The sequence below is a fragment of the Ochotona curzoniae genome, unplaced genomic scaffold (genome assembly GCF_017591425.1).
Source record: "Ochotona curzoniae isolate NIBS_2020 unplaced genomic scaffold, NIBS_Ocur_1.0 contig_2754, whole genome shotgun sequence".
NCBI classification, from domain to species: domain Eukaryota; kingdom Metazoa; phylum Chordata; class Mammalia; order Lagomorpha; family Ochotonidae; genus Ochotona; species Ochotona curzoniae.
Genome location: NW_024465582.1, coordinates 32415838 through 32437291, shown reverse-complemented (window position 1 = coordinate 32437291; position 21454 = coordinate 32415838). Strand labels below are relative to the sequence as shown.

Below are 21454 nucleotides of genomic sequence, written 5' to 3'. Positions count from 1 at the left end.
GGGAAATGGGCCAAAGGAAGAAGCGGGGGAAAATAGGGCAAAATTTGTACCATGTTACAAGGTTAGTGGAGGAAGCAGCAACATGAAGCAGTGGCTTCCTCTGTTTTAAAATGTAGTATTGCTAAATGTGTCCTGCTTCCGAGATTCTAAGCGTGGAACAAGACACCAAGTACGCACTGGAGAAGTCAGGTCTGCATAGTCATCTAAAAGGAGACAAGCTTAACTAAAAAAGTTGTATTAACAATGTAAAATGTTAAATATTGTTACAATCTGTGCTAATTCCAGCATGCCCTAGGAGAGTTAACGCTATGCTGATGTGCAGACATCATGCTTCAGATTTCAATTAGAACAAAATGTGATCATATTCGATTTGACATCAGAGGGTGGTTTGTATATGTTTCTACACCATTTCCTAACGGGATTACGTCATTCTCCAAGAAGCTGAAAAAAGACACCATTGGACTGAAGGAAATTAGTTGTCCAAATGCAGTGTAAGACGGTATTAGGATTACTGTGTATTTACAAGCTGTGTTTTCAAATGTATGTGTTTTTTTTTGGTTGCATTGTAAGTGAAGATCTTTTCATGTCGAAGCTCGTAGATTCTGACAGAATGGAAGACTAAACATCGATGAGTGCAGAAAAAGCAATAAGTGAGGTGTTCTATGTTAGCTTATAACTTGTTCCCAGCAATACTGACAGATTGGCATCTTGAGCACAGTTTTACAGTTTTAAATAGATTTCTATGTTTAAAGACTTCTTTCATATGTGATACGTTTCTCACAGGAGCTCAACGAGGGCTAGGGATATGCTAATATACGTGACATCATTTTTCTCTGTATAATACATTAAAAAAAAAACCCTTTCGATCATTTAAAAATCCTAATTCTTGCATCGGTCATGGCATTGTTTAGAGCAGGCATGCATGATGTCAGCTGTAAAAATTCTTTTAAAAACAGCCTGCTTGGGGAATCTGTTCTTTTTTTTTTTTCCTTGATGACAGCTGCTTTCTAAAAGCGCAGGGGAGGCGGAGAAGATGAACAGGGAAGCATAGAAAACAGAGTCAGAAAACCAATATCTGTGTGTTCGGCTGTGTGGAGTGCCTCTGGTTTTGTGATGTTGCCGGGTGTTGCAGACGGTGGATTTCCGGAAGGACCGCCTAGCTTGACACGAGGCAGCAGAGCCCAAAGAACCTTCTTTTTCGTCTTCTCACCAAGGGGTAGGGAGTTAGATTCAGAAGGCTGCTGTCATCTGTGGCGGGGAAGAAAGTACAAGTGAGGGAGGCAGAGGCCAAGCAACCTGCCTTTTAGGAAATGGCTTTACGTCTCACCATCCTTTGAATCCGATTGTCTCATCTTCAGGGCTATTTTAGTATTTGGGGTGAGATTCTTTGAGCACACTGCTTGAGCACCCGCAGCGTGTTTTGTAATATCGTTGACCTTTTCTCATTAGATCCTAGAAACTCTTGCCCCTCCGACACAACAGACTGTCCCCAGATATGGCCAAATGTTCTCTGGGAGAGGTCTGTCTGAACAGCCCAAGACTGAGAATCAAAATTTAGAACTGCTGCAGACTGCTTAGAGGCAATGTTTCAGCTAGAAGAAGAGGAGCCTTTCAAATGATTATGGGAAATGGAATTGAAAAACGAAGTCTATTTTTGGCGCAAAAGTTTTTGAAATCTACGCATATGAGAGTGTTTTCAAAAAGCTCATGGAAAATGTGTGCTTTGAAACAACTATGCATAAATTTCCAATGTTTTGCACCAAAATAAGCCATTTTCATTCTATTTTCAGCAAGATTTTTTTTTTTCATAGTACTGTCATTTTTAGAGAGATGAGGCCGATTAGAAAGAGCACATGCTTTGGGGTTAGCTGGTCTGCTTTTCTAAACGTGCCTCTGGGATGTACTGGTTCTGAACATGTAATTCAAGCTCCTGTCTGTAAATCAGGATCTTGTGGTTAAAAGGATTACACAATGATTCAATGGGTGGGTTCCAGAAGGGGAATCAACTGAAAATTTCTAATTGGAGTCAGGCAGGAGTTGGGCCAACAAAATGGCTGCTGACATTGGTGGTCATTAGGTCTCAAACCTCTGAAAGGGCTAGTCTCTCTTTTTCCAGGGCAGAGGTAAAGGGTTTCTCTCCTGTCTTTATCCTGAAAAGAAATAGCACATTAACAAAAAGCACAGAATCAGAAGAAAGCTGAAGAGGTGGAACTCATGAAAAATGTGCCCTGCCTCAGTAGAACCACCTTGTAGATGAGAGTTGCACTTTGTCTTGTTTTGACTACTGAGCCTAGATGTCTAGGAAACTGTCAAGAACAAGTGAATGCAGGTTCACAGTCCCCTTACATAAATGAATTGTACAGCCAAGAGCCTAGGTTTTCCCTTCCCATCCCCAAAGGCTCTTGCAACACATCTTTATTTGTCAGTTAGTTTCACCTGCCAAGGTTGAGTCTCCTCCTTGGAATGGCGCAGTATGTGAATCCATTATTTCGTGATTCAGTTTTGTCATAGTTTTAACCGATGGGTGATATACTTCGAGGGATGTAGAGCAGAGAGTCCAAGCCAGAGAAGATAGGCATCCCAATGGGTATTTTAAAAATTAATCAAACACAGGTTATTCTGACAATTGCCACAGAGGACAACCTTGGCCATTCTGATCCTGTCCAGAGGGGAAAATAATTGCAACCTGGATGGCAACATTTTGACAGCTAAAAATGGGATATCTTTCTTTTATAGTTAACTTGTCCCCAGATTGTCAGGACATTGAAAATAACATTGATATTTAGGTGAATCTCTCAAAGCTGAATCATGATATGTTTAGAATACAGGGAAATGATCATTCTCACCATTTTTAGGGTTTTTCCTTCTTTTGCCTCTGAATGATCAATGAACTCAACCTAACTAGATACAGCAAAGATACAGCATACCCTGCAGGACAAAAAATTTTGCTCCTCAGTTTTTTTGGGGTACTGAACTCACATCCTGAAACGCCAATTCATCTGAAATTGAATGTTTCTATGAAACACATTTGCCTAAAAAATAATAAAGACAGACTCTATTTAAGATTTGAAAGATCTACTTCCTGAATTGCTTTTGCAACCCCAAACACTTACTGGCACTTCACTGGTCATTAAATAAAAATACTATAAAATGTAATTCTAATGTGTATTGTTTCCTGATATGTGAAAATGTCACGATGTTGTGCTTGCAAGGGAAATGTTTACAGGGGTTGAGTCATCATATGCCTGGGGTCACTCTGAAAAAATCCTTTAAACCCTACAGGTTTTATAGACAGATGGTACTAGATTAGTATCAAAATAGACTTGTAGGTGCAGACGCATACATAGAAGATTTTCAAAGAAGTCATGGAAAATTCACATTATCTTTTAATATTCCACATCCTGTTTGAAGCTTCTTTATGTGTGTGACTGTAATTTCCCATGTGAATAGAATTGTGATAATGGATGAGAAAGCACTCAGACATTGGGCAAAAAGCAGGCTACCTGTTGAGGAGAACTGTTGGTTTGGGACATCTGTGTTGTGCATTCCTGACACCTTTGTCTAGTTTGGAGCTTGTCCAATCATCACTTAGCGTGGAAGTGACACCAAAGCTCAGAATCTCTTAGCAGACTTTCAGAGCAGCTTAAAACATCACATTAAACAGACACCTGCAATATATGCTGGAAATCTCTATGAGTAAGTATGCCTGAAATGGGGTGAAGCAATTTCTACTCCAAGCAAATTTGTGTCAATATATTGACCAAAATTCTTTCTCTTAAGTGAAAGGCTGCTGAAAGAATACGAGCCAAGTGGGATCCTCTTCCATGCATGACTAAATATTCTAGGCTAATTTACTTAAATTTAGGAAACCCTTGATTTGATTGCAATTTTTTTTTTTGCGGGGGGTTGCTTCTTAATTAAGATATAGTATCTTTTCTCCAAAGTATATGACAGCAAAAAACCATGACCTTGACAACTTTCAGTGTGAGAATTCAAAGTGGGAAAGGAAGTGGGGAATGAAGGAAACCATAGAGCAAGGTGAAAGAAAAGCAAGAGCTGAAAATTCATCTGTAGGAAGTTCGAACCTCAGTGTCATGTGAGTGGCACAGCACAGCTTGCTGGTCTAACCCTGGGAACAGTAGGAATGGGGAACATCCAATGTCCTGGCATCTCTTCCAAGTTCCTCAACATGCTCACACTGCCTGTCCTGAGGACCCATTCTGAGAGCTCCAAAATTATCTGAATGTTGGCCAGGTGCAATGCTCTCAATGCTATGGGCAACTCCCTGGTGGGTCATGAGAGAAAGACTGTCCTTGACCTCCATACTTTCCCCAGGAGTAATGACGAGGCACTGCTAGGACTGCCATACAAGAGACCCAAATGAGGGGAAGAGCTAGGAAGAGGACAGACGTTTTCCCACTTGGGGGAGAAAGGACAAGACATTTATGGAATTTTCATGAAAGTTCTGGTGTTCTTGCTTGGTCCCAAGGGATGGAATGAAGAGAAATTGGACATTTCATGGAGGAGGTAGACATTTTGAATGGAGGGCACAGTGTGAGCAAGGTCACGGAAGTGATCAACTTCAGCCTAATTTGAATCCAAGTAAACAATCCCATCTGGCCGGAATGAAGATTTTATGAAGGAGTGGATGGTATAAACAGAACTTCCAAGAATTCCCCAAATATGCCATGCTTTCTCTTTCCTCCTGATGTAGATTTTAAAAATCTACACCACATTTCCTGCAACCCCCTCCACCCCGGAAGTTTTCCCTCTGTAGACAAATGGTAATCCCTCCTCTAGGAGTATCTTAAACATCTTCTTCCCACAAAGTCTTTTTGGCTGCTCTGTGACTCTGAATTCTATCATGATCCCATGCTTTCCATAAACAACTGTGACAGCTCTTGGCAGGTTAATCTGCATCTCATCTTCTCTCCCCACCACTCTGTAAGCCTCTCTTTATCATAATGTATTACCCTTACAGCCCCAGCTCTTCTTCCCACACCCATTCCCCAACCCTCTGAAGCCAGGTTTATATATCCCAAATCCCAAGTAAGCAGCTTTTGCCAGTACCACCTGTGATGACCTTGTCGCTGCTTTGCACAGACACTTTGGTTTGTACATGAACTGTTCTGTACTAAGAACCACTTTCTTCCTGGCAACCTTTCCTGATTGATTTCACAATACTCTTCTAGGTTTTTCTATTGGGCCCCTTTGCCTCAAACTTTCCATTTTGTTGTTCTAGGATTCTTCCCTGGGTGTTATCAACTATGTGAGGGCCTTCTCTGCTATGCAGACGACGACGCTCTGATGTTTCCAGAGCTCCTGGATCCCACCTCATGCCAGCACTAATACCCCTTGGTGTTGTTTTCAGACATGTCTTCACATCTGAGACCCCCCACCATCATCTCCCTCCATGGCTCCTCCTCTGCTCTTGCTGACATAGTGACTAATGTCATTGTTTCTTTCCTTTTGCAAGACTGACCGGGGCTTCATCCTGGGTTCTGCCTTCTCCTTTAATAGCACGTTTGGTTGGCCATTCCCTCTTCCCTAATCCCCTGGCTTTAGTTTTGATGTTAAATATTTCTCATCCCCAATGACTGCACCTGCTTCCCATCTGAATCCTTGTGGTGGTTCCAGGATAAAAGTTTAAACCTCTTATGGTGATGATACTATCCACCCGTAATCTTGTTTTCACTCATGAAAATGTCCTCCCCTTTCATCTTCTCCTGTACCTTCTTACATCTGAAATCTTTGCCTAATCTTGCTTTTGTTCTTTCTCTTTGGTTAACTCATCCTAAAAGATTTCCGCTAAGGCACTTTCCAAAATGCAATTCCTAATAACCCCCCATTTTCACTTCAAGTCTTGGTTGGGGAGAATCGAACATGTCCTTGTAGCAATATGTATCCAAATATAATAATGTGATATTGCGATAAGCACTCATTTCTAGTTGTGTGCGTATGTGCAAGCACGTGCCCACATACACACATGTGTGATCACTTGCGGAATTCACAAGAGCTATCCTGATGGTTCCACCCCAGTCTCTGAGGCGCAGGCAATTGGAAGCATTTCCCAAGTGAGTCTCATTCTATCCTGTTGAGAGGAGCAGGTTCTAGTGGGAGGAGAGACATCCCAGCACCTGGCACAGAACCTGTCAGATCACAGGTAGCCATCACATATCAGATGATAATCGGGACAACAGATGCTGGCACAAGAAGTCAGGTTTCCCTTGTGTAAACACCGAGCAGCTCTTGCACAGATGGGAACAGAGGTTCAACATGATCAGAGGAATGCATTTGGAAATTGCTGTGTGGATGACATTAGAGGAGAGACAAGGATTACTGTGTCCCGCTTCCTCCTAGACTAAAGGGTGTGGGGATTACAACAGGTGTAGGTGTCCGTCAATTTGTGTGGCATAACTTCAGACAGAAGCTGGTAGCAAGGAGTGTCTGTCTGAGAGGCCCTCAGGAAAGGATCTGAAAGGGTTATTTTTCAGACTAGAGAGTCGCATAAGCACCCACTTATTCTTTAGCCAGATATTCCAGAACTCTCCTGTTGCATGTGACCATTTTGGTTCTGGAGATGGGGATCTGGACTTGGAGTGGATCTGAGGTGTGATGCCGGGAGAACTGTTCCTAGACCACCTCAGTCTGGAGCAGAACTATCCACCAAAGGGGAACCATGCCGGAGCACCCTCAGTTCCAGAATGAGCTGCTTTTAGTGCCTGGGGTGACACTCGATTGTAGCCAAAAGTGAGTACACTGGCACAACCCACAGCACTCATTAAGTCAGAATTCAGGGGAAAGCGAGGCAGTCTCTTCTGTTCGGTTTCTCTCTGTGGATTTGTTTTGTTTCATAACAGTGTGCCTGTTGAAGATGCTTGTCCTTCACTCTCCCATCTCCTTTTAGTCTTTGTTAGGAACCTTGCGGGCTCTCCACAGGTACTTCCATTTGTAATCCATTGGACACAGCAAGACTATCATAATTAATAAAGCTCCCCACAGCACTGCCAGTGATCCAGAATGTAGGACGGGAGGGGCCCTGAACAGCAGAAAGAGCAGTTAGCTGAGCTATATGCCCTTTCTTGGAAGAGTAGGGGAAAAAAGGCTCTGTGTAAAATGAAGGCATCATTGCTAACCATCAAAACTCTCTGCCACTGAAAATTGATTGAAAGTGAGTCCGGTTTGGACTGCAGCAGGAAGGGAGAGAAGGGGAGGTGAAATCTCTAAATGCTGGAATAGACAGGAAAGTTTCACAGTCAAGTTCTCCAGTGAAGTCTGTACAAGAGCCCATTCTGATATTGATGGGATTTTTTTCACAAGTCAACATTTGAGATTGGAAACCTGGGGACCAGAAGTGGTAGTTTTTCCTTTTATCCATCTTCCACATACATGTGTAAGTGGAATAATTACTGAAAGGAAAGAAGAAGTCAGGAAGGAAACAGATGGCATTCTATAATGGTTTTCATCCAGCTTAAAAGCATGTTTTGACAATAAGGTCCTACAGAAAAAGGAGTTGCAATAAAGGTTTCATATTTACCATTTCTAGACCTGTATAATAAATCACCTAAAAAAAAATCCCAACAGGGTCATGGTAAGCCTCGACTGTCCATCTTGGTATATGCAGTCAGACAAGGAAATACGACTGATTTTTTTTCATCACAGTGATGCTTATGTGTCTGTTCCTTGGCCCCCAGTGGACCCTGCAGTGCAGACTCACCTGCCCACCCTGCTCAGTGCACACTGACTGTGCAAACCACGCATGTACAGAACAGGGAGATGTTCATGTACTAAAGGCTCCCATTTCTCCCTCCACATGAAGAAGCCTGAATTTTCTAGTTTTTCACTTTGATGTCTCGATGATTGAAATTCCACTGCTTCTTCTCCTTCTGAAGGAGTCCTTGCAATCAATTCTCTTCTGTTTACAAGGATACTATGAAGTTCTACCAAATATGAATAGTAGGCTTTCTAGTACAAAATGACCTACGTCAACAAAATGAAACTTGTTTTTCCCGTACATGCATCATTCAAAAACTGTTGCATTTATTGTCACTCCACGTGGGGAGAATGTTTTGGATTGTTTGATTGCAAATATGGGTTGTACACAGCCATGACTTTGATTATGGGGCCTTGAGCAATCATGATGCTGGGCAACTGAGTGAAGTACAGCAAGAGGCCAGGTGCCGTTGATCAGGGCAGGGGACTGGCAAAACCTGTCATGGCACTAAGAATGGCTTCAGATGTGAGCACAAAATACCAAGTTCGTATTCTGCCCTGCAGCCACTTACAAGCACTCACAAAGAGTGCCTCCATATGAGAGTATCTCAAAAAACTCATGGAATCATGGGACTGCAAGGGAATTTGTGTGAAAAGAAAATTTGTGCGTAAGATCCTGCTAACATTTTGTCTGGTAAATTGCTCTTCATTGGTAATGTAGAGAGAGCAACAGACAGCTCTTCCATCTACTTTCTACAATGGTTGGAACCAGGTCAAGCTCACGTTGGGAGATTAGGACTCTGTTTGGGTCTTCCACATGGGCAGCAGGCACCCAATTATCACGAGCCATCACCTCCTGCCTCCTAGCATGCACATTTGCAGGTTGCTGGGTTTGGAAGCAAATTTGGGACTTGAAACAGGACCCTGATATGGAATGCAGGCACCCCAGTTCTCATCTTAACAGCTATATTGAATGTTCACCTCATGATTTGTAAAAAAAATAATCCACAGCTTAAATGAACTTCTGATAGAATTTCATGATCAGCATCGGCGGCTGCAGGGATTGTTTTGTTTGCTGGGGACTTGTGTGTCTCTTGAGCAAAGTCGGGTGAGCCAGGCAGTAGATAGTAATAACACAGCAGCAGCAACGGTGACAATAAAGCATTTGTTAAGCATCTGCTTTCTGCAAACTTGGCAGTGGGCATAGCACACACTGTTCTGAGGCCCAAAGCTGTGCAGTAGTGGATTCCATATGTGTAAACCAAGGTTAGCCCTGGGTCCTAAACACCACACTCCTAACAATGGTCCTTCACATCTTGTTTCGAGCCAGCTCTCATCATTCCAACATGCAGTTCATCTCAGAACACTGCCAAGTATGACACCCGTGGTTCAAGCTAGTTTGCCTTGACAAGCAAGCCCTGCTGAGGGTGCTAGGGGTTCCCTAGAATGTGGTATTCCCTGCCTCTGATTTTCTGACCCCCCTACTCCATGCAGCCCAGGCCACACCCTCCCTTAACGTCATTGTTGGGTGTTCTCACTTCTACCTCTCCGCCTCCTGCCAAGCTGCTCCCTGAGCCACGAGACGTTTCAGCTCCACTGCCAACTCACCCTCCTCCTCATTCCTCAGCAAGTAGCACCGTGTCCTCCCATCCAGCCAGGCTTGGCTCAGTAGAAATGGGAGGAGCTTCTAAAGGGTCCTTGTCCACCCTCTGTGTGCCACTCTCTGAAGTTGATGCTTTGCTCGTGGCTGTTCTTGCCACACATGCTTAATCAACATGCTAATTATGGGTCCTGCTACACCTCTTTGGCCCATGCAGCTGCAAAGTTGGGTGCAAATTTAGCAAATGTTGTGCTGGGTGTTATTCTACTGTGGGCCAGACTCTGCATCCTGGAGATGCAACAGTTCACAGATGCATATAGAAGTCCGTCTCTCCTGTTTGAGAGCATCCCCTCTTGTTTCTGAGTCACAGTGTTGACCCCGCACCAGGACAGCCCTGGAGATGGGCTGCCTGCACTCATATCTGTGTATGTATGATTTTGGCCAAGTTGATCAGCCTCTCTGTGCCTCAGTGCCCTGTAAATTGCAAAGCACTAAGAGCATTTTGTTTCTCCAAATTGTTACAAGAATTAGGTAAATCCAGTGAATACTTGAAAATACTTGGAATGATGGCTTACTGTATGGTCTTAGTATAGGTTATTATTACTGCTCATTTCTGAAAGGCAAAGGGCTTGTTTTCAGTCTCTTTGTGTTTGCCGTGTCTAGCGCTGTGCTTTCCACTGTGGTGTGTGGCTGCACCAGTGGAAGGGCAGTCTGGTTTGAAGCCATTGTATCTCAGCTCTGTTTAGAGCAAAGCTGTATTTACCCGTGAGGCTCCTTTCTCGGTATCTTCTTGTGGAATGAGAAATGCTTGGTGCTTGTGTAAAATACTCACTTTAAGTTCACAAAATCGGGTCCCAGGTTATCATGTTAAAAACCCTCTGTGACAGATGACAGACTCACCTTGATTTTTCAGCGGTAAAGGCATAGTTTCCCTGAGTTTGCTTAAAAGGTTTTTCATTTCTCGCATGTCTCTGCAAAATGGATAAAAACAAAAAATAATGAACTGCAAATCTTCAAAATGAAACCTCAGTCTGTGCTATGAGTCAACTGAAGGGCAAAGGACTATGCCTCATTGTACAAGCTTCAGTTTGTATTTATTTTGCTTTTAGAATAAGAAAAGCATACATATATAAGACAGATTGACTCTGGAAGGACTGGGAGCTACTCCATCAGCCATTCCGCCAGGACATCCCCTGTGGTTCAGTTGGTTTCTGGTGTGCTCCAAGCATCTAGGTTGTTAAAGAGCCCTCCGGTAATTCAGAAAGGCAGCCTGCCTTCAGACCCACCCATGTCTGAGGGCAGAGATTCAGGAAGAACTTCAGAAGTCGTGCCCTAGGCCAGTGCTCCTGGAACCCGCTTCCCCTGTTCTTTCTCACTCCTGTCACCAGAACCAAGCTGGACAGAGATGCTGTCTTGTCCCAGCTTGCTTCTCCCAAGCTCACAAGGCTTGAGTGTAGCTGCGGAGCAAGATGTCTGAAAAGGCACATGGCTTTGATGATAGTGTCTGCCTTGACTGTGACATTCAACATATCTGTTGAATTTATTCAGATAAATCACGTCTTCATCTATAATCCCATCCATTTGTGCAAAACAACCTTGCTGCTTGAATTGTTGGACCTACAAGCTTATACAGAAATTGGAGAGTTATTAATAGCACGCAATTACACATACTCCAATTTTCTATAAACACAGAAATTTGGTAATTAACTTTAGAATTATAAAGTAGAGCCACAACAGCTATAAATGTCATTGGGTGTTACCCTTCTAAAAATAAAAAAAAAAATAAATGCTTATTATCTTGTCAATGATTCAGCCCTCCTTCCACCCCTGCCCCAGAAATGCAGTGGAATTGCCTGGTATTCCTTGGATGGCTTTAAGCGTCATGCCAGCTCTGGGGGCATGAGTAGCAAAGGGCACAGGTATCAGTGTGAACACCCGTAAACAAGGGCCTCCTCTTTCTGCCTCACAGAAAGACATTTATAGTATCTAGATGGAGACCAGGAATTTATTATGCTACCATTACTTTCTCTTCCCAAAAAGAACATTAGCTTCCCTGTCTCTGAGTAGAATATCTTACTCCTGATAAACAAACTCTGTTAGAATTGAGCCACACATTGCCTCACTCTGACCTTGAAGGGCCATCAGCTGTGTTTTCAAAAAGTAAGAGAAAAGATTCTGTCCCAAGTCCCTAGTCGACTGCATGGAAGGTTCAGGAGCAACTGGCTTCCCAAAAGGCCACTCTAGAACCTCCTTGAGATACCACTGTCTGATTATGGAGTCTTCTCCCTTAAAACAGACAGAGATTTGAGGGGAGGCAGCCCAGCACGGCAGTGTGTGGATCCAACCTTCTATGTTCCCAGGAAGCACATTGTTGTCATTTTTCACAGGGGATGCCGTCTGTTAGCAGGGCTAAACAGAGACCATCTGTAGGTGCTGTAGGGGATTGGACTACACACCCTCTGCAAGGTTCCTGCCAGACTGTGCTGCTGTGGCCGACCAAGGAGTGCCCCATGTCTTCAGAACCTGAAACACAGAAGCTTGGCTCTGGGTGGAGAAGACCTGAAAGTCTAGCGGGGGTGACTTCCCACTCACCTTTCTGTGTTCTCAATGTCTGTGGAAACCTGCCAGGAGTGCTGCTGACTATCCACAGGGGATAAGGACGAGTCCTCGAGGGCAGGTGTCTCAGCACTCTCCTCAATTTTACAATCCGAACTCTTGACTCCTCCACCAGTATCTTTTCCTGAGGGAGGAGAATAGTGAGAAAGAGAAGGGAATGAGACATCATTAATGCACAATGTATATATGTCCAGGGTGTCTCTCCAAAGGTTGGTTTGCTTTGAGTAAAATACTCCACTCACCCTAAGAACTTCTGAGTCACAAGATCATTTGTGTGTGTGTGTGTGTGTGTGTGTGTGTGTGTGTGTGTGTATGTGTGTGTCTAGTTTTTACAGCATACAGGGAAAGATAGATTGAGGTCAATGCAACCTAATGATCAAGGCAAAATTAAAGCCTTCTTGAAAATATTTTTATTTGAAAGAGGGAAAGGAAGAAAGAGTGAGAGTAAGATTTCTTCTATCAGCTGGTTTACTCTGCTGAGGCCTGCAACAGTCAAGAGCCTGGAACTCAGCCCAGGTCTCCGTGGTGGGTGGCAGACCTCCCAGGAGTCATTGCCAGCTGCCCCTCAGGGTGCACATTAGCAGGAAGACAGATTTGGAAGCAGAGCTGGGACCTGAACCCAGATATTCCAATTAGGAATAAAGGCTTCCTAAAGAAGCATATGCCAACACCTCTGACTTTGATGGCACCTTGCAACCCATTCTTAGATTAGGTCAGGTTAGCTTGGCAGGGGAGCTTCAGCCTGTGAGAGGATGCTGTGTTTGGTCCTCAGATGCTGAGGCAGACAAAGCGGCTGGGAGCAGGTGACACTCAGCAGGAAGAATGGTTCTCTTTGATACTCAGCGCTGGCTCTCTCAGCCATAGCAGAGACCACAAAGAGCCTCCTTCCTCGGTGCTTTAACCTCCTTTAGTACCTCCTTCTATGAGGAGAGTCCCCATCTGCAATCACAACGTGTCACCAATAAAGGACCACATGAAAGACGGTGTCCCGGGTAGCAGGCCACATGCCAACTCACAAGACCTGGATTTACCATGACTGGAATGGAAAACACAAATCAATCCTTTCTGACAACAAATCTCTAAATTGGCTCCCTCCTAGGTGTAAATGAGATGGAATATAAGGTTAGAGCCTGTGACAAAGGTATACTCAGTAATTACTTTCACGTTGCCTTGGAAATCCAGGCATCCACACAGGAGTATCCTAGTATATCAGGAATAAGCTAGGAGGTCTGAGTAGTGGGCTTAAAACTGGCTCTGTCCTTTGGTTATTCACCCAGTCATTTGTTTATTCTATGACAAATATTTTCTGAGCATCAGCTATGTACCAAGCACAGGGTACAAACAGAATTGAAACAAAGGTGTGGGATCTGTCCCATGGATCTTAAAGGGATAACAACAAAACTCTCTAACATGCTAATAACTGTAAAGCTGTTGTTTGCCATTGTGTGATCTTGAAAAAAAGAGAGGTCCTCTATAACATGGTCTATATTCTTTCACATATGGTGAATATATGGTCTATATGCTTTTTGAAAAAAATTTACTCATTTATTTTAAAGATTTATTTATTTGAAAGGCTGAGAGAGAGAGAGAGAGAGAGAGACAGAGAGACAGAGAGACAGAGAGACAGAGAGATCTTCCACTTGCTGGTTCACTCCCCAAAAGGCTGCAACAGCTGGGTGGAGCCAGGCTAAAGCCAGGAGCCAGGCGCCTATTCCATGTTTCCCATGTGAGCAACAGGAACCCAAGAATCTGAGCCATCTTCAACTGTTTTCCTTAGACTGTTAGCAGGGAACTGGATCAGAAGCAGACAACTGAGACTCAACCAGTGGACTTTGCATTAATAAATAACAAGGAAACAAACGTGTGAAAAGAATGACTATTAATAAAATGTGCAAGGAAGCCATTTTCTCAGATTCCCGATCTGTGTGGAATTAGAAAAATTCCATCACTGTTGCTTGTCACCTGATCGCAACACAAGGAGTAAGAGCAAAGCTGTTCAGTGGTAACTGCACCCCTTTCATCAAACCACAGTCTGCCCAAACACAAGCACACATTTGCTAATGAGAAACCTGGACCCTTTCCTATGTACTTTATGCATATTGATCCTGGGAGATGGAATTTGCCTGAGGAATTGTTTTTCCAATTTTATGGTATGCTGTTGGGTGGAAATGAGTTCAGCGCGTCATTTTATACATTACCGCTTCACAGTTGGAAGGCATTGACCTCCTGAAAGCATTGGCATTTGGCCTTCTGGTAGAATGCAGCAAATGTCATCAGTCCTTTAGCCACTCACCTCTGGGCAGGGACAGCCTTCGTGCAGGAGTCTGAGCAAGGTTGGGTGAGAACTGGGAAAGAAAAAGTGGGTTCCCCCAAACCAGCACTTTGCTGTTCAAAACTTTGCAAAATAGGACAACCTGAATGTGTGTGTGTGGCTACTGTTCTACTCCCATGGGCTTGAAATACCTTGGCCAGTGGGATATGGATTTGGCAGAATCTGACATTAGTCACCTGGGCACAAAATTCTCTGGTTTATGGCCTCAGAGATCGTAATATCTCCTTTCCTGTACTCAGAGTTACAGAGTGTGAAAATTTTACTCTGGCAAGCATTCAAAGTACAACTCGAGTATATATGATATTCTGTCTTGGAGTCCTCTCTCTATTTCCTTCGTCTTATACCTTTTATTTGCAAAGGCAATAAATAGAATCCAGTAGAAAACACCTTGGATACACCGAATGTCTGTGCTTATTCTATGGTTTTCACAGATACCCTCCCCTTATTTTTAAAAGTAAACGATCACTCCAAAGACACTCTCGCAACAGCTCTTGAGTTTACAGGTGCAGGTAATATTCTCTTCTTTCTCATCTTTAGTGATTCTAGATCTAACTGCCAATATGGATGAACCAGAATGAACCTGGGAGGATGAACATGCCATTTAGGGCTTTCTGTTAGCTCACAAACTCTCTGCAAAAATTGTGATGTTGTAGCTTCTATAGGTAAAAAATGTCTTGAAAGGAAGAAAAGAGAAAAAGACGGTCAGTTCCAAGACATGCATGATGTCAGGCTTACTCTGTAAGTGGATTGTTCATTGTTCCCATTCATCGACAACACTGACTTTATGCCAGGCACTCCTTTCCAACATATGACATGTTTGTTGCCATCAGAATAGCAACTCCTCTCAGAAATGAACTCACTTGGGAACCCATTTTCTTTCTAGGTCACTGCATACTCTCCCCAGCTCCGTTCTCATCTCCCAATTTTGTATGAAAATTCTGTAGGCCAAGGATTGTTTTTGATGATCGTATAAGCTCAGGATCAAGGTTCAAGCCTTATCTACTGAGGGCTCTCACTCAGATCCCTCAGCATTACCAAAAACCGAGTCGTGCTCCATAGGCTGTGGTACAGTTTGGTTTGCAACTTCAGTGTATCTTACATCTCCTTCCATGTTCATGCATCTTGATTTATAATATGCTTTTAATAGGTGGGGACTATTCCACACCAGGGAATTTAGATGCAAATTGTTTCCCATTTCTATAATAGGCCAATATTGCATAGGAGACTCTGTGAGGCAGCGTACTGGGACAAAGTACATACTGTGTAATTTAACATATATATTTCAAAGACCAGATGAAATTGGTCCCTGAAAAGGCTTTGCTTATTTAAACTGCACTTCTACCAATAGTAAACCAGAAGATCATTTCCCTATACTTTCGCTAGTACTTCACATGATCAATATTCAATTCTAGCTAATCTAGTGGAGAAAATATTTTATCCATTTTTTTTTTACATTTTTCATCTCTTATTGTCATTATGTTTATTTTCATATGGTAACTAGCCACTTGTGTTTTTTTTCAATTTTTCCTCTCCATACTAATTTCCAGCTTAAATAACAGGGTTGCCTTTCTTATGGCTTTGTAGGAATTCTCTGTCTATGATAGACACCGATCATTTATCTGTTACCTGCTCAGTGAGGTGGTACAGCCAATTAAGCCACAGCTGGCTATGCTAGCATCCCATATGAGCGCCAGTTTGAGTTGTGGCTATTCCACTTCCTATCCAGTTAATGCATCTGGTAAAGTGGTGGAAGATGGCCCAGGTACTTGGTCTCCTACCACTCCTAGCAGAGTACCTAACACCTGCTTTTGGCCTGGTGTCAGAGCCACTGGTGGTCATTGGGTAGTCAGAGTAACTAGAGGCCATTTGAGCAGTGAATCAGCAGGTGGAAGATTTTTTCCCTTCTGTCTCTCCTTTCTCTGCAACTCTTCTTGAAATAAATAAGTAAATCTTAAAAAATATTTATTTAAAAGGTACAGAGATGGATGCAGGAGAGAGGGAGAGTTTTCATCTGCTGGCTCATTCCCCGGTGCCTGCAACAATGAGAACTGGGTCAGGCCTCAGCTAGGATTAGGAATGTGGTACAGATCTCGCACATGAGTGCAGGCATCTAACTTCTGGGGCCATCACTTGCTGTTTGCATTCCAGTGTGAGCAGTAGCTGGAAGCTGGAATTGAAGATGGAGCCAGAACTCATACCAAAGCATTCTCATATGGTATGTGGGCTTCTTAAACTCGTGTTTCAACTACTAGGCCAAATGTGTAGCGTAATCAGTTCACTAATTAATCTGTAATTTCTTTCTGGACTGATTGTTTTATAAGATCTAGAGTTGTAGTGCAAATGAAAGCCAATGGATCCCACACCATTTATTGAGTTTTCTACTGATGTGACCTTAAGAGCTTAAATTCCTGTATAAATATGGCTCTGTTTCTGGACACATTACTTTATTTCAAATTCATTTGTTTTTTCTGGTGCCAACTCTATGACATTTTAGTTATTATGGCTTTACTACTTCATGAAAAAATTCTCCTTCATTGTTCTTTTCCAGATAGTTTTTAATCCACTGAAATTGAAACCATTAATTATTTCTATCTGGGACTTGGAACTATCAAAAGGGATAAATCATCGCTTTTTCACTATTTTCTAGGTCTACTGGCTTATTCAGAATTCTTTTTCTTCTTTAGTTAATTTTTGTACTTTTCATTTGTTCTGGAAAATCATTCAGTAAATATGCTTTTGATAAAATCATGCTTTCTCTTACCAGTGATTCATACCCCTAATGCTGCTTATGATGGCTCCTTATTTTTTTCATGTACCATTGTAATTAGAGAATCCGCTTAAGCACTGTGTATAATGTTTATACATTCATAATGTTTTTATACTCTCCTTTAATCTGTAAGAGCTTCCTTGAATTTTTTATTGTGTCAAGAATATTTTGGACTGCAGAGTCCAGGCCAGTTCTTCTGTAGACTTTCTATTTAGATTTGCGCGATCATTTCCACATGTCTAGACTTAAAGTACACACTTTTGGCAAGATTGTTGAGCAGTGAAATTGTGTGTGCTTCTTTATACATCAGAAAGCAAATGCATTGGTCTATCACAGTATTAACGATGCTAAGCATTGCTGGTTTTGCTAGGGTGGTCATTACGGACATTCACCTTGCAGATGGAGCTTTTTCCCTATGGGTGATGTGCAGTGAATTCATAGGAGCCTCAAAATTTAAATTTCATCATTTGGTGTGGAAGCACAATCTTCCTTTTTTGGGGGAGGGTGTATTATCTGCTTTGCTCAGTTCTTTCTATTCTAAGCATCTTCTATAAAATTCTTACTATGGGGAGATGCACCTAACAATTCAGGCTGAGAAAGTCCCACGGTTCTTTGTTCACTCTTCCCCCTGTGGCTGTGCCTGGGAGGCTCAGAGCCGCTCCACACTCTGCTCTGCTTTGCTGCCCAGTCCGACATGCACACTGGTGCCCCCCCAGGGGGTGAGAACTGCTGGCCTCCGCTGTTCTGGGTGGGCAGCCTGGCTTTTCCTGAACACGGTCTCAGACACTAATTTCCAGACAATTCCAGAAATCTTTCTCTTATGTGTTTTTGTTGACTGTATATTTGAAGTATCTCTGGATTTGATCTAATTTTTTATAGTATTTTTCTCTCCTGACTGCCTTTTTTGTTTCCATTTCTTTTTGAGTTTTTTTTCAATTGCTAGTTTTCCTTTGTTCTTTTATTTCCCCAATTCAATCAGAATTGGTTTCTAGCTTTGCTAAACTCTTCAAAATTATAGGTTTTTTTTTTCTTGTCACTCTTCCTTGTTTTCAAGATATTGGAGGCTAGCTTCTGCACCCCACTCTCTATTTGGGGGCCATGTAACAGGTATAGCCCAGGAATTCTTAGCAGGAGTGATGCGTGCCTCTTTCATACTGGTCTCTAAGAATCCAGCAGTTCCCACTGGATGGTTGCAGGGAAGGGAAATAGAGGCACAGCAACACTGCCTGCTTTACTCTGACTTCGGCATGGACTGAGGCGTGGCTGCAGAATGAACTTATACTGTTTCGATCAATCGGGATGTAGTGTGGTTTCATATAGCATTTACCCTACATTGATAAAACGAACGTGGATTTATTCCTTTCATGATGTATTTTTCTGTTGTTTCAGTGGATTTCCGGTAGGAAGGAAAATGCAGGCATGAATTCATTCCAACATCTGAAGATAACCCCTTCCTCGAATTACACTCATTCTCTTTGACAAAGATGTAGAATGAAAGCCATTCACCAATTCATTCAGTACTCATTAATTGAAACTTCATTTTGCTTTAGGCCCTGGGGTGCAGGGTGGGAATGCTAGGAGTGCGCACCAGATGATCAAAGTCTAGAGCGGGGAACAGATAAGAAACAGGCAGTTACCCCTCAGTGGAACTTATGTACTATCAGCGCCCAGTCGAACCTCAGAAGGCCAGAAAAGCTTCTTGCAGAGGGGCACCTCAAAATCACTTCAATAAAGTGCAAGGGGGCACAGCGCAGTAGCCTAGTGGCTGAAGTCCTCTCCTTGAATGCGCAGGGATCCCATAGGGCATCGGTTCTAATCCTGGCGGCTCTGCTTCCCATCTAGTTCTCTGCTTGTGGCCTGGGAAAGCAGCTGAGGACAGTCGAAGCCTTGGGACCCTGCACCCACATGGGCGACCTGGAAGAAGCTCCTGGTTCCTGGCTTTGGATCGGCGCAGCTCTGGTTGTCATGGCTGCTTGGGGAGTGAATCAGCAGATGGAAGATCTTCCTGTATGTCTCTCTCCTCTTCCTTGTGTATCTGACTTTCCAATTAAAATAAATAAATCTTTTTTCTTGAAAAAGCAAGTGCAAGGATGGTTCAGGCGAACATGATGAGTGTGCAGTTGGGTAAGATGGGATCCTAAGTCCCAGGCAGACAGAATGCTTGGAGAGAGTGTGCAGCAAGTTCCTTGAAGTCATTCAAGGTGCCCAGAGTATGGCAGGGCAGGGTATTGGCGTCTGGTGAAGTGGCATCATTGCTTGTGAAATGTAAGGCTACAGAGATCAACAGGTCATCATTCATAGATACTCTTCTGTGTTACATTAAGGAACCAGCAGAATAGCTCTCCACAAACACGGACAGTGGCCAATCTGGATTCTCCATCCTTAACTTCCCTTTTTTTTGGCCCGTCGTCCTCAGAGTGGAGCACATATCATGTCCTGCTCTTGGGAAAGGGTTCGACATGTTTCCAAAAAGTGTCTTCAAGTTAATCTTTGGATTTGTCCAAGAACAAAAGTATATTTAAAATCACTCCTTATTATGAAATGAAACACCCTGTCCCCCTGAAAAATCAATTTCAAGCCTCAGTGAATAAATATTTGCTCCAGGATTGGGGAGGGGAGGAAAAGGGCCTCTAGCCATCTTGAAATCATGCTAAGTGGGCTGTGTCACTTTGTAGAACTGGGACACCAAAGACTTGGCCGCTTTTTTTTTTTTTTTTGTATGGCTTTACAAAGTTCTTGTCCTTCAGCTCCCTGGGGAGTCCCGTGTATTTTTAGGCTGTTTTTGGGTAATGTAACAGGCGTGCTTGGGGAAATGTTAAGAGAAACCATCCATGAAGTACACAGCAAATGAGAAGAAGGCCCATCATTCTTTTGTTCATGAGAAATGATCGGTCATTCAGGAGGGCAATACAGCTTCCCCGGTCTCAAGAGTCTTCTGTCCTCTGAATTCTTACTGGAGGATGGGACTGGCAGGTGAGGAAGCGTTCCCATCACATTCACTTTAGTATATGTGCTGCCGAAGCGAGCACGCATCACATTCACTTTAGAGACCTCTTTTCTTATCATCTCTCTTCTCTCCCACCCTCTTCTGCTCGTGTTTTGTTACCTTTCTTTTCTCATCCACTCCAGTTGTTTATCTGCCTGTCTTTAACCTGTCATTAACCTTGGGAGTTATTCACGTACATAGTATCTCTTTGTGGGACCTTAATTTGGTCTCTATTGTCCAGGAGAGTCAATCTTACCCATTTAAGTGCACTTCTCCAAGAACCAACAATGGAAGCCAATCTCCTTGGAGCTAGGGGGCTCTATCAGTGATCACATCACTGCTCTGTTGGCAGAGGTAAATTTTCTTTGTGCTCTTGACACACTATTTGCTATGACACCAAGCATAATGCAAGCTTTCGGGTGTTTTCACATTGACTGGAAATGAATAAAAAAGTGCATATTGCTTATATCAGATGCATGGGTGCCTATCCAAATTGTGATTCTCAACCTTATGTATTTTCACAACTGATAGGTGCACTTCAAAAAGGACTTGGAGAATGCAGACTAATTGTTTAGTCACCCACTTTCAGGAGGCTGGCATTGTGGCACAGTGGTTTATGACATGGGCATCTCATATGAATGATGGTTTGAGTCTCAGCTGCTCTGCATCTAACCCAGCGCCCTGCAGAAGATGGCCAAGCACTTTGACATGTGCCACCTATGTGGAAGACCTGGGTGAAGTTTCCAGCTTCTGTTTCTGAACTCATCTGGAAAATGAACCAGTGATGAAACATCTCTCTCTCTGTTTCTCTGCCTTCAAAAAAAAAAAAAAGTATTTTTAAAAGTAATCCTCTTTCACTTTTTCATGTTTTTAAGAAAACATGTAATTTAAGCAGAAATTTTAATTTTATTGAATTAGTTATTTGACTATATTAAAAATGAATTTAGAGATTTTTCTGGACTATAAGTTATTTTTAGTTATTTTTATCTTAACATACACGGAGGAAATTACTGTCATCTACAGAGCTCCATTTGTTTCTTGCTCCAAGCACTGGAAATAAACACGTTCCAGTTCAGATGAGATTCAAAATCATCGCTCAGCCCCATTGCCCTGTTTCATCCTCTGTGCTCCCTGTCGCTCCATCATTGTCCTAAGGAAGCAGCCATCCATGGTGGCACCAGGACATGTGGGAGAAAGCAAAAGCACGGGGTCCTTCTGAATCATAAGAGAACAGATGAAGAAATATTCTTCAAGAGAGACCCATATGAGGGCTTAACTGCTCTGTGTCTAATGCCTAAGTATAGCAGGACAATGTATACACTGAATTTACTGTATCATCATTCCAACTTTTCCATAATGGGTGTTCTGGCAATATAACAGTCTCTTTGGAATCCACGGGTGCTTGATTTTATTTCAGATTGGATCAGGCCTTGCTGGAGA

At 42.8% G+C, this 21454-nt stretch overlaps 1 protein-coding gene across 2 annotated transcripts in view; it reads right to left on the bottom strand.

Annotated features, from left to right (window-relative positions):
* Window positions 1-910: 910 nt before the first annotated feature.
* The window catches only part of LOC121154675 (regulator of G protein signaling 7 binding protein), a 104520-nt gene continuing 83976 nt past the window's right edge, over window positions 911-21454 (bottom strand). Inside the window, exons 4-6 of one of the 2 annotated variants that reach the window (XM_040977703.1) lie at window positions 11906-12053; window positions 10214-10284; window positions 911-1248 (exon numbers count right to left, since the gene is read on the bottom strand). In XM_040977703.1, coding sequence (XP_040833637.1) covers window positions 1157-1248; window positions 10214-10284; window positions 11906-12053 — 311 coding nt within the window. In that variant the 3' untranslated portion in view covers window positions 911-1156. Of the gene's footprint in view, window positions 1249-10209; window positions 10285-11905; window positions 12054-21454 lie in introns of those variants that run through there. The other variant, XM_040977704.1, reaches the window with a different exon arrangement.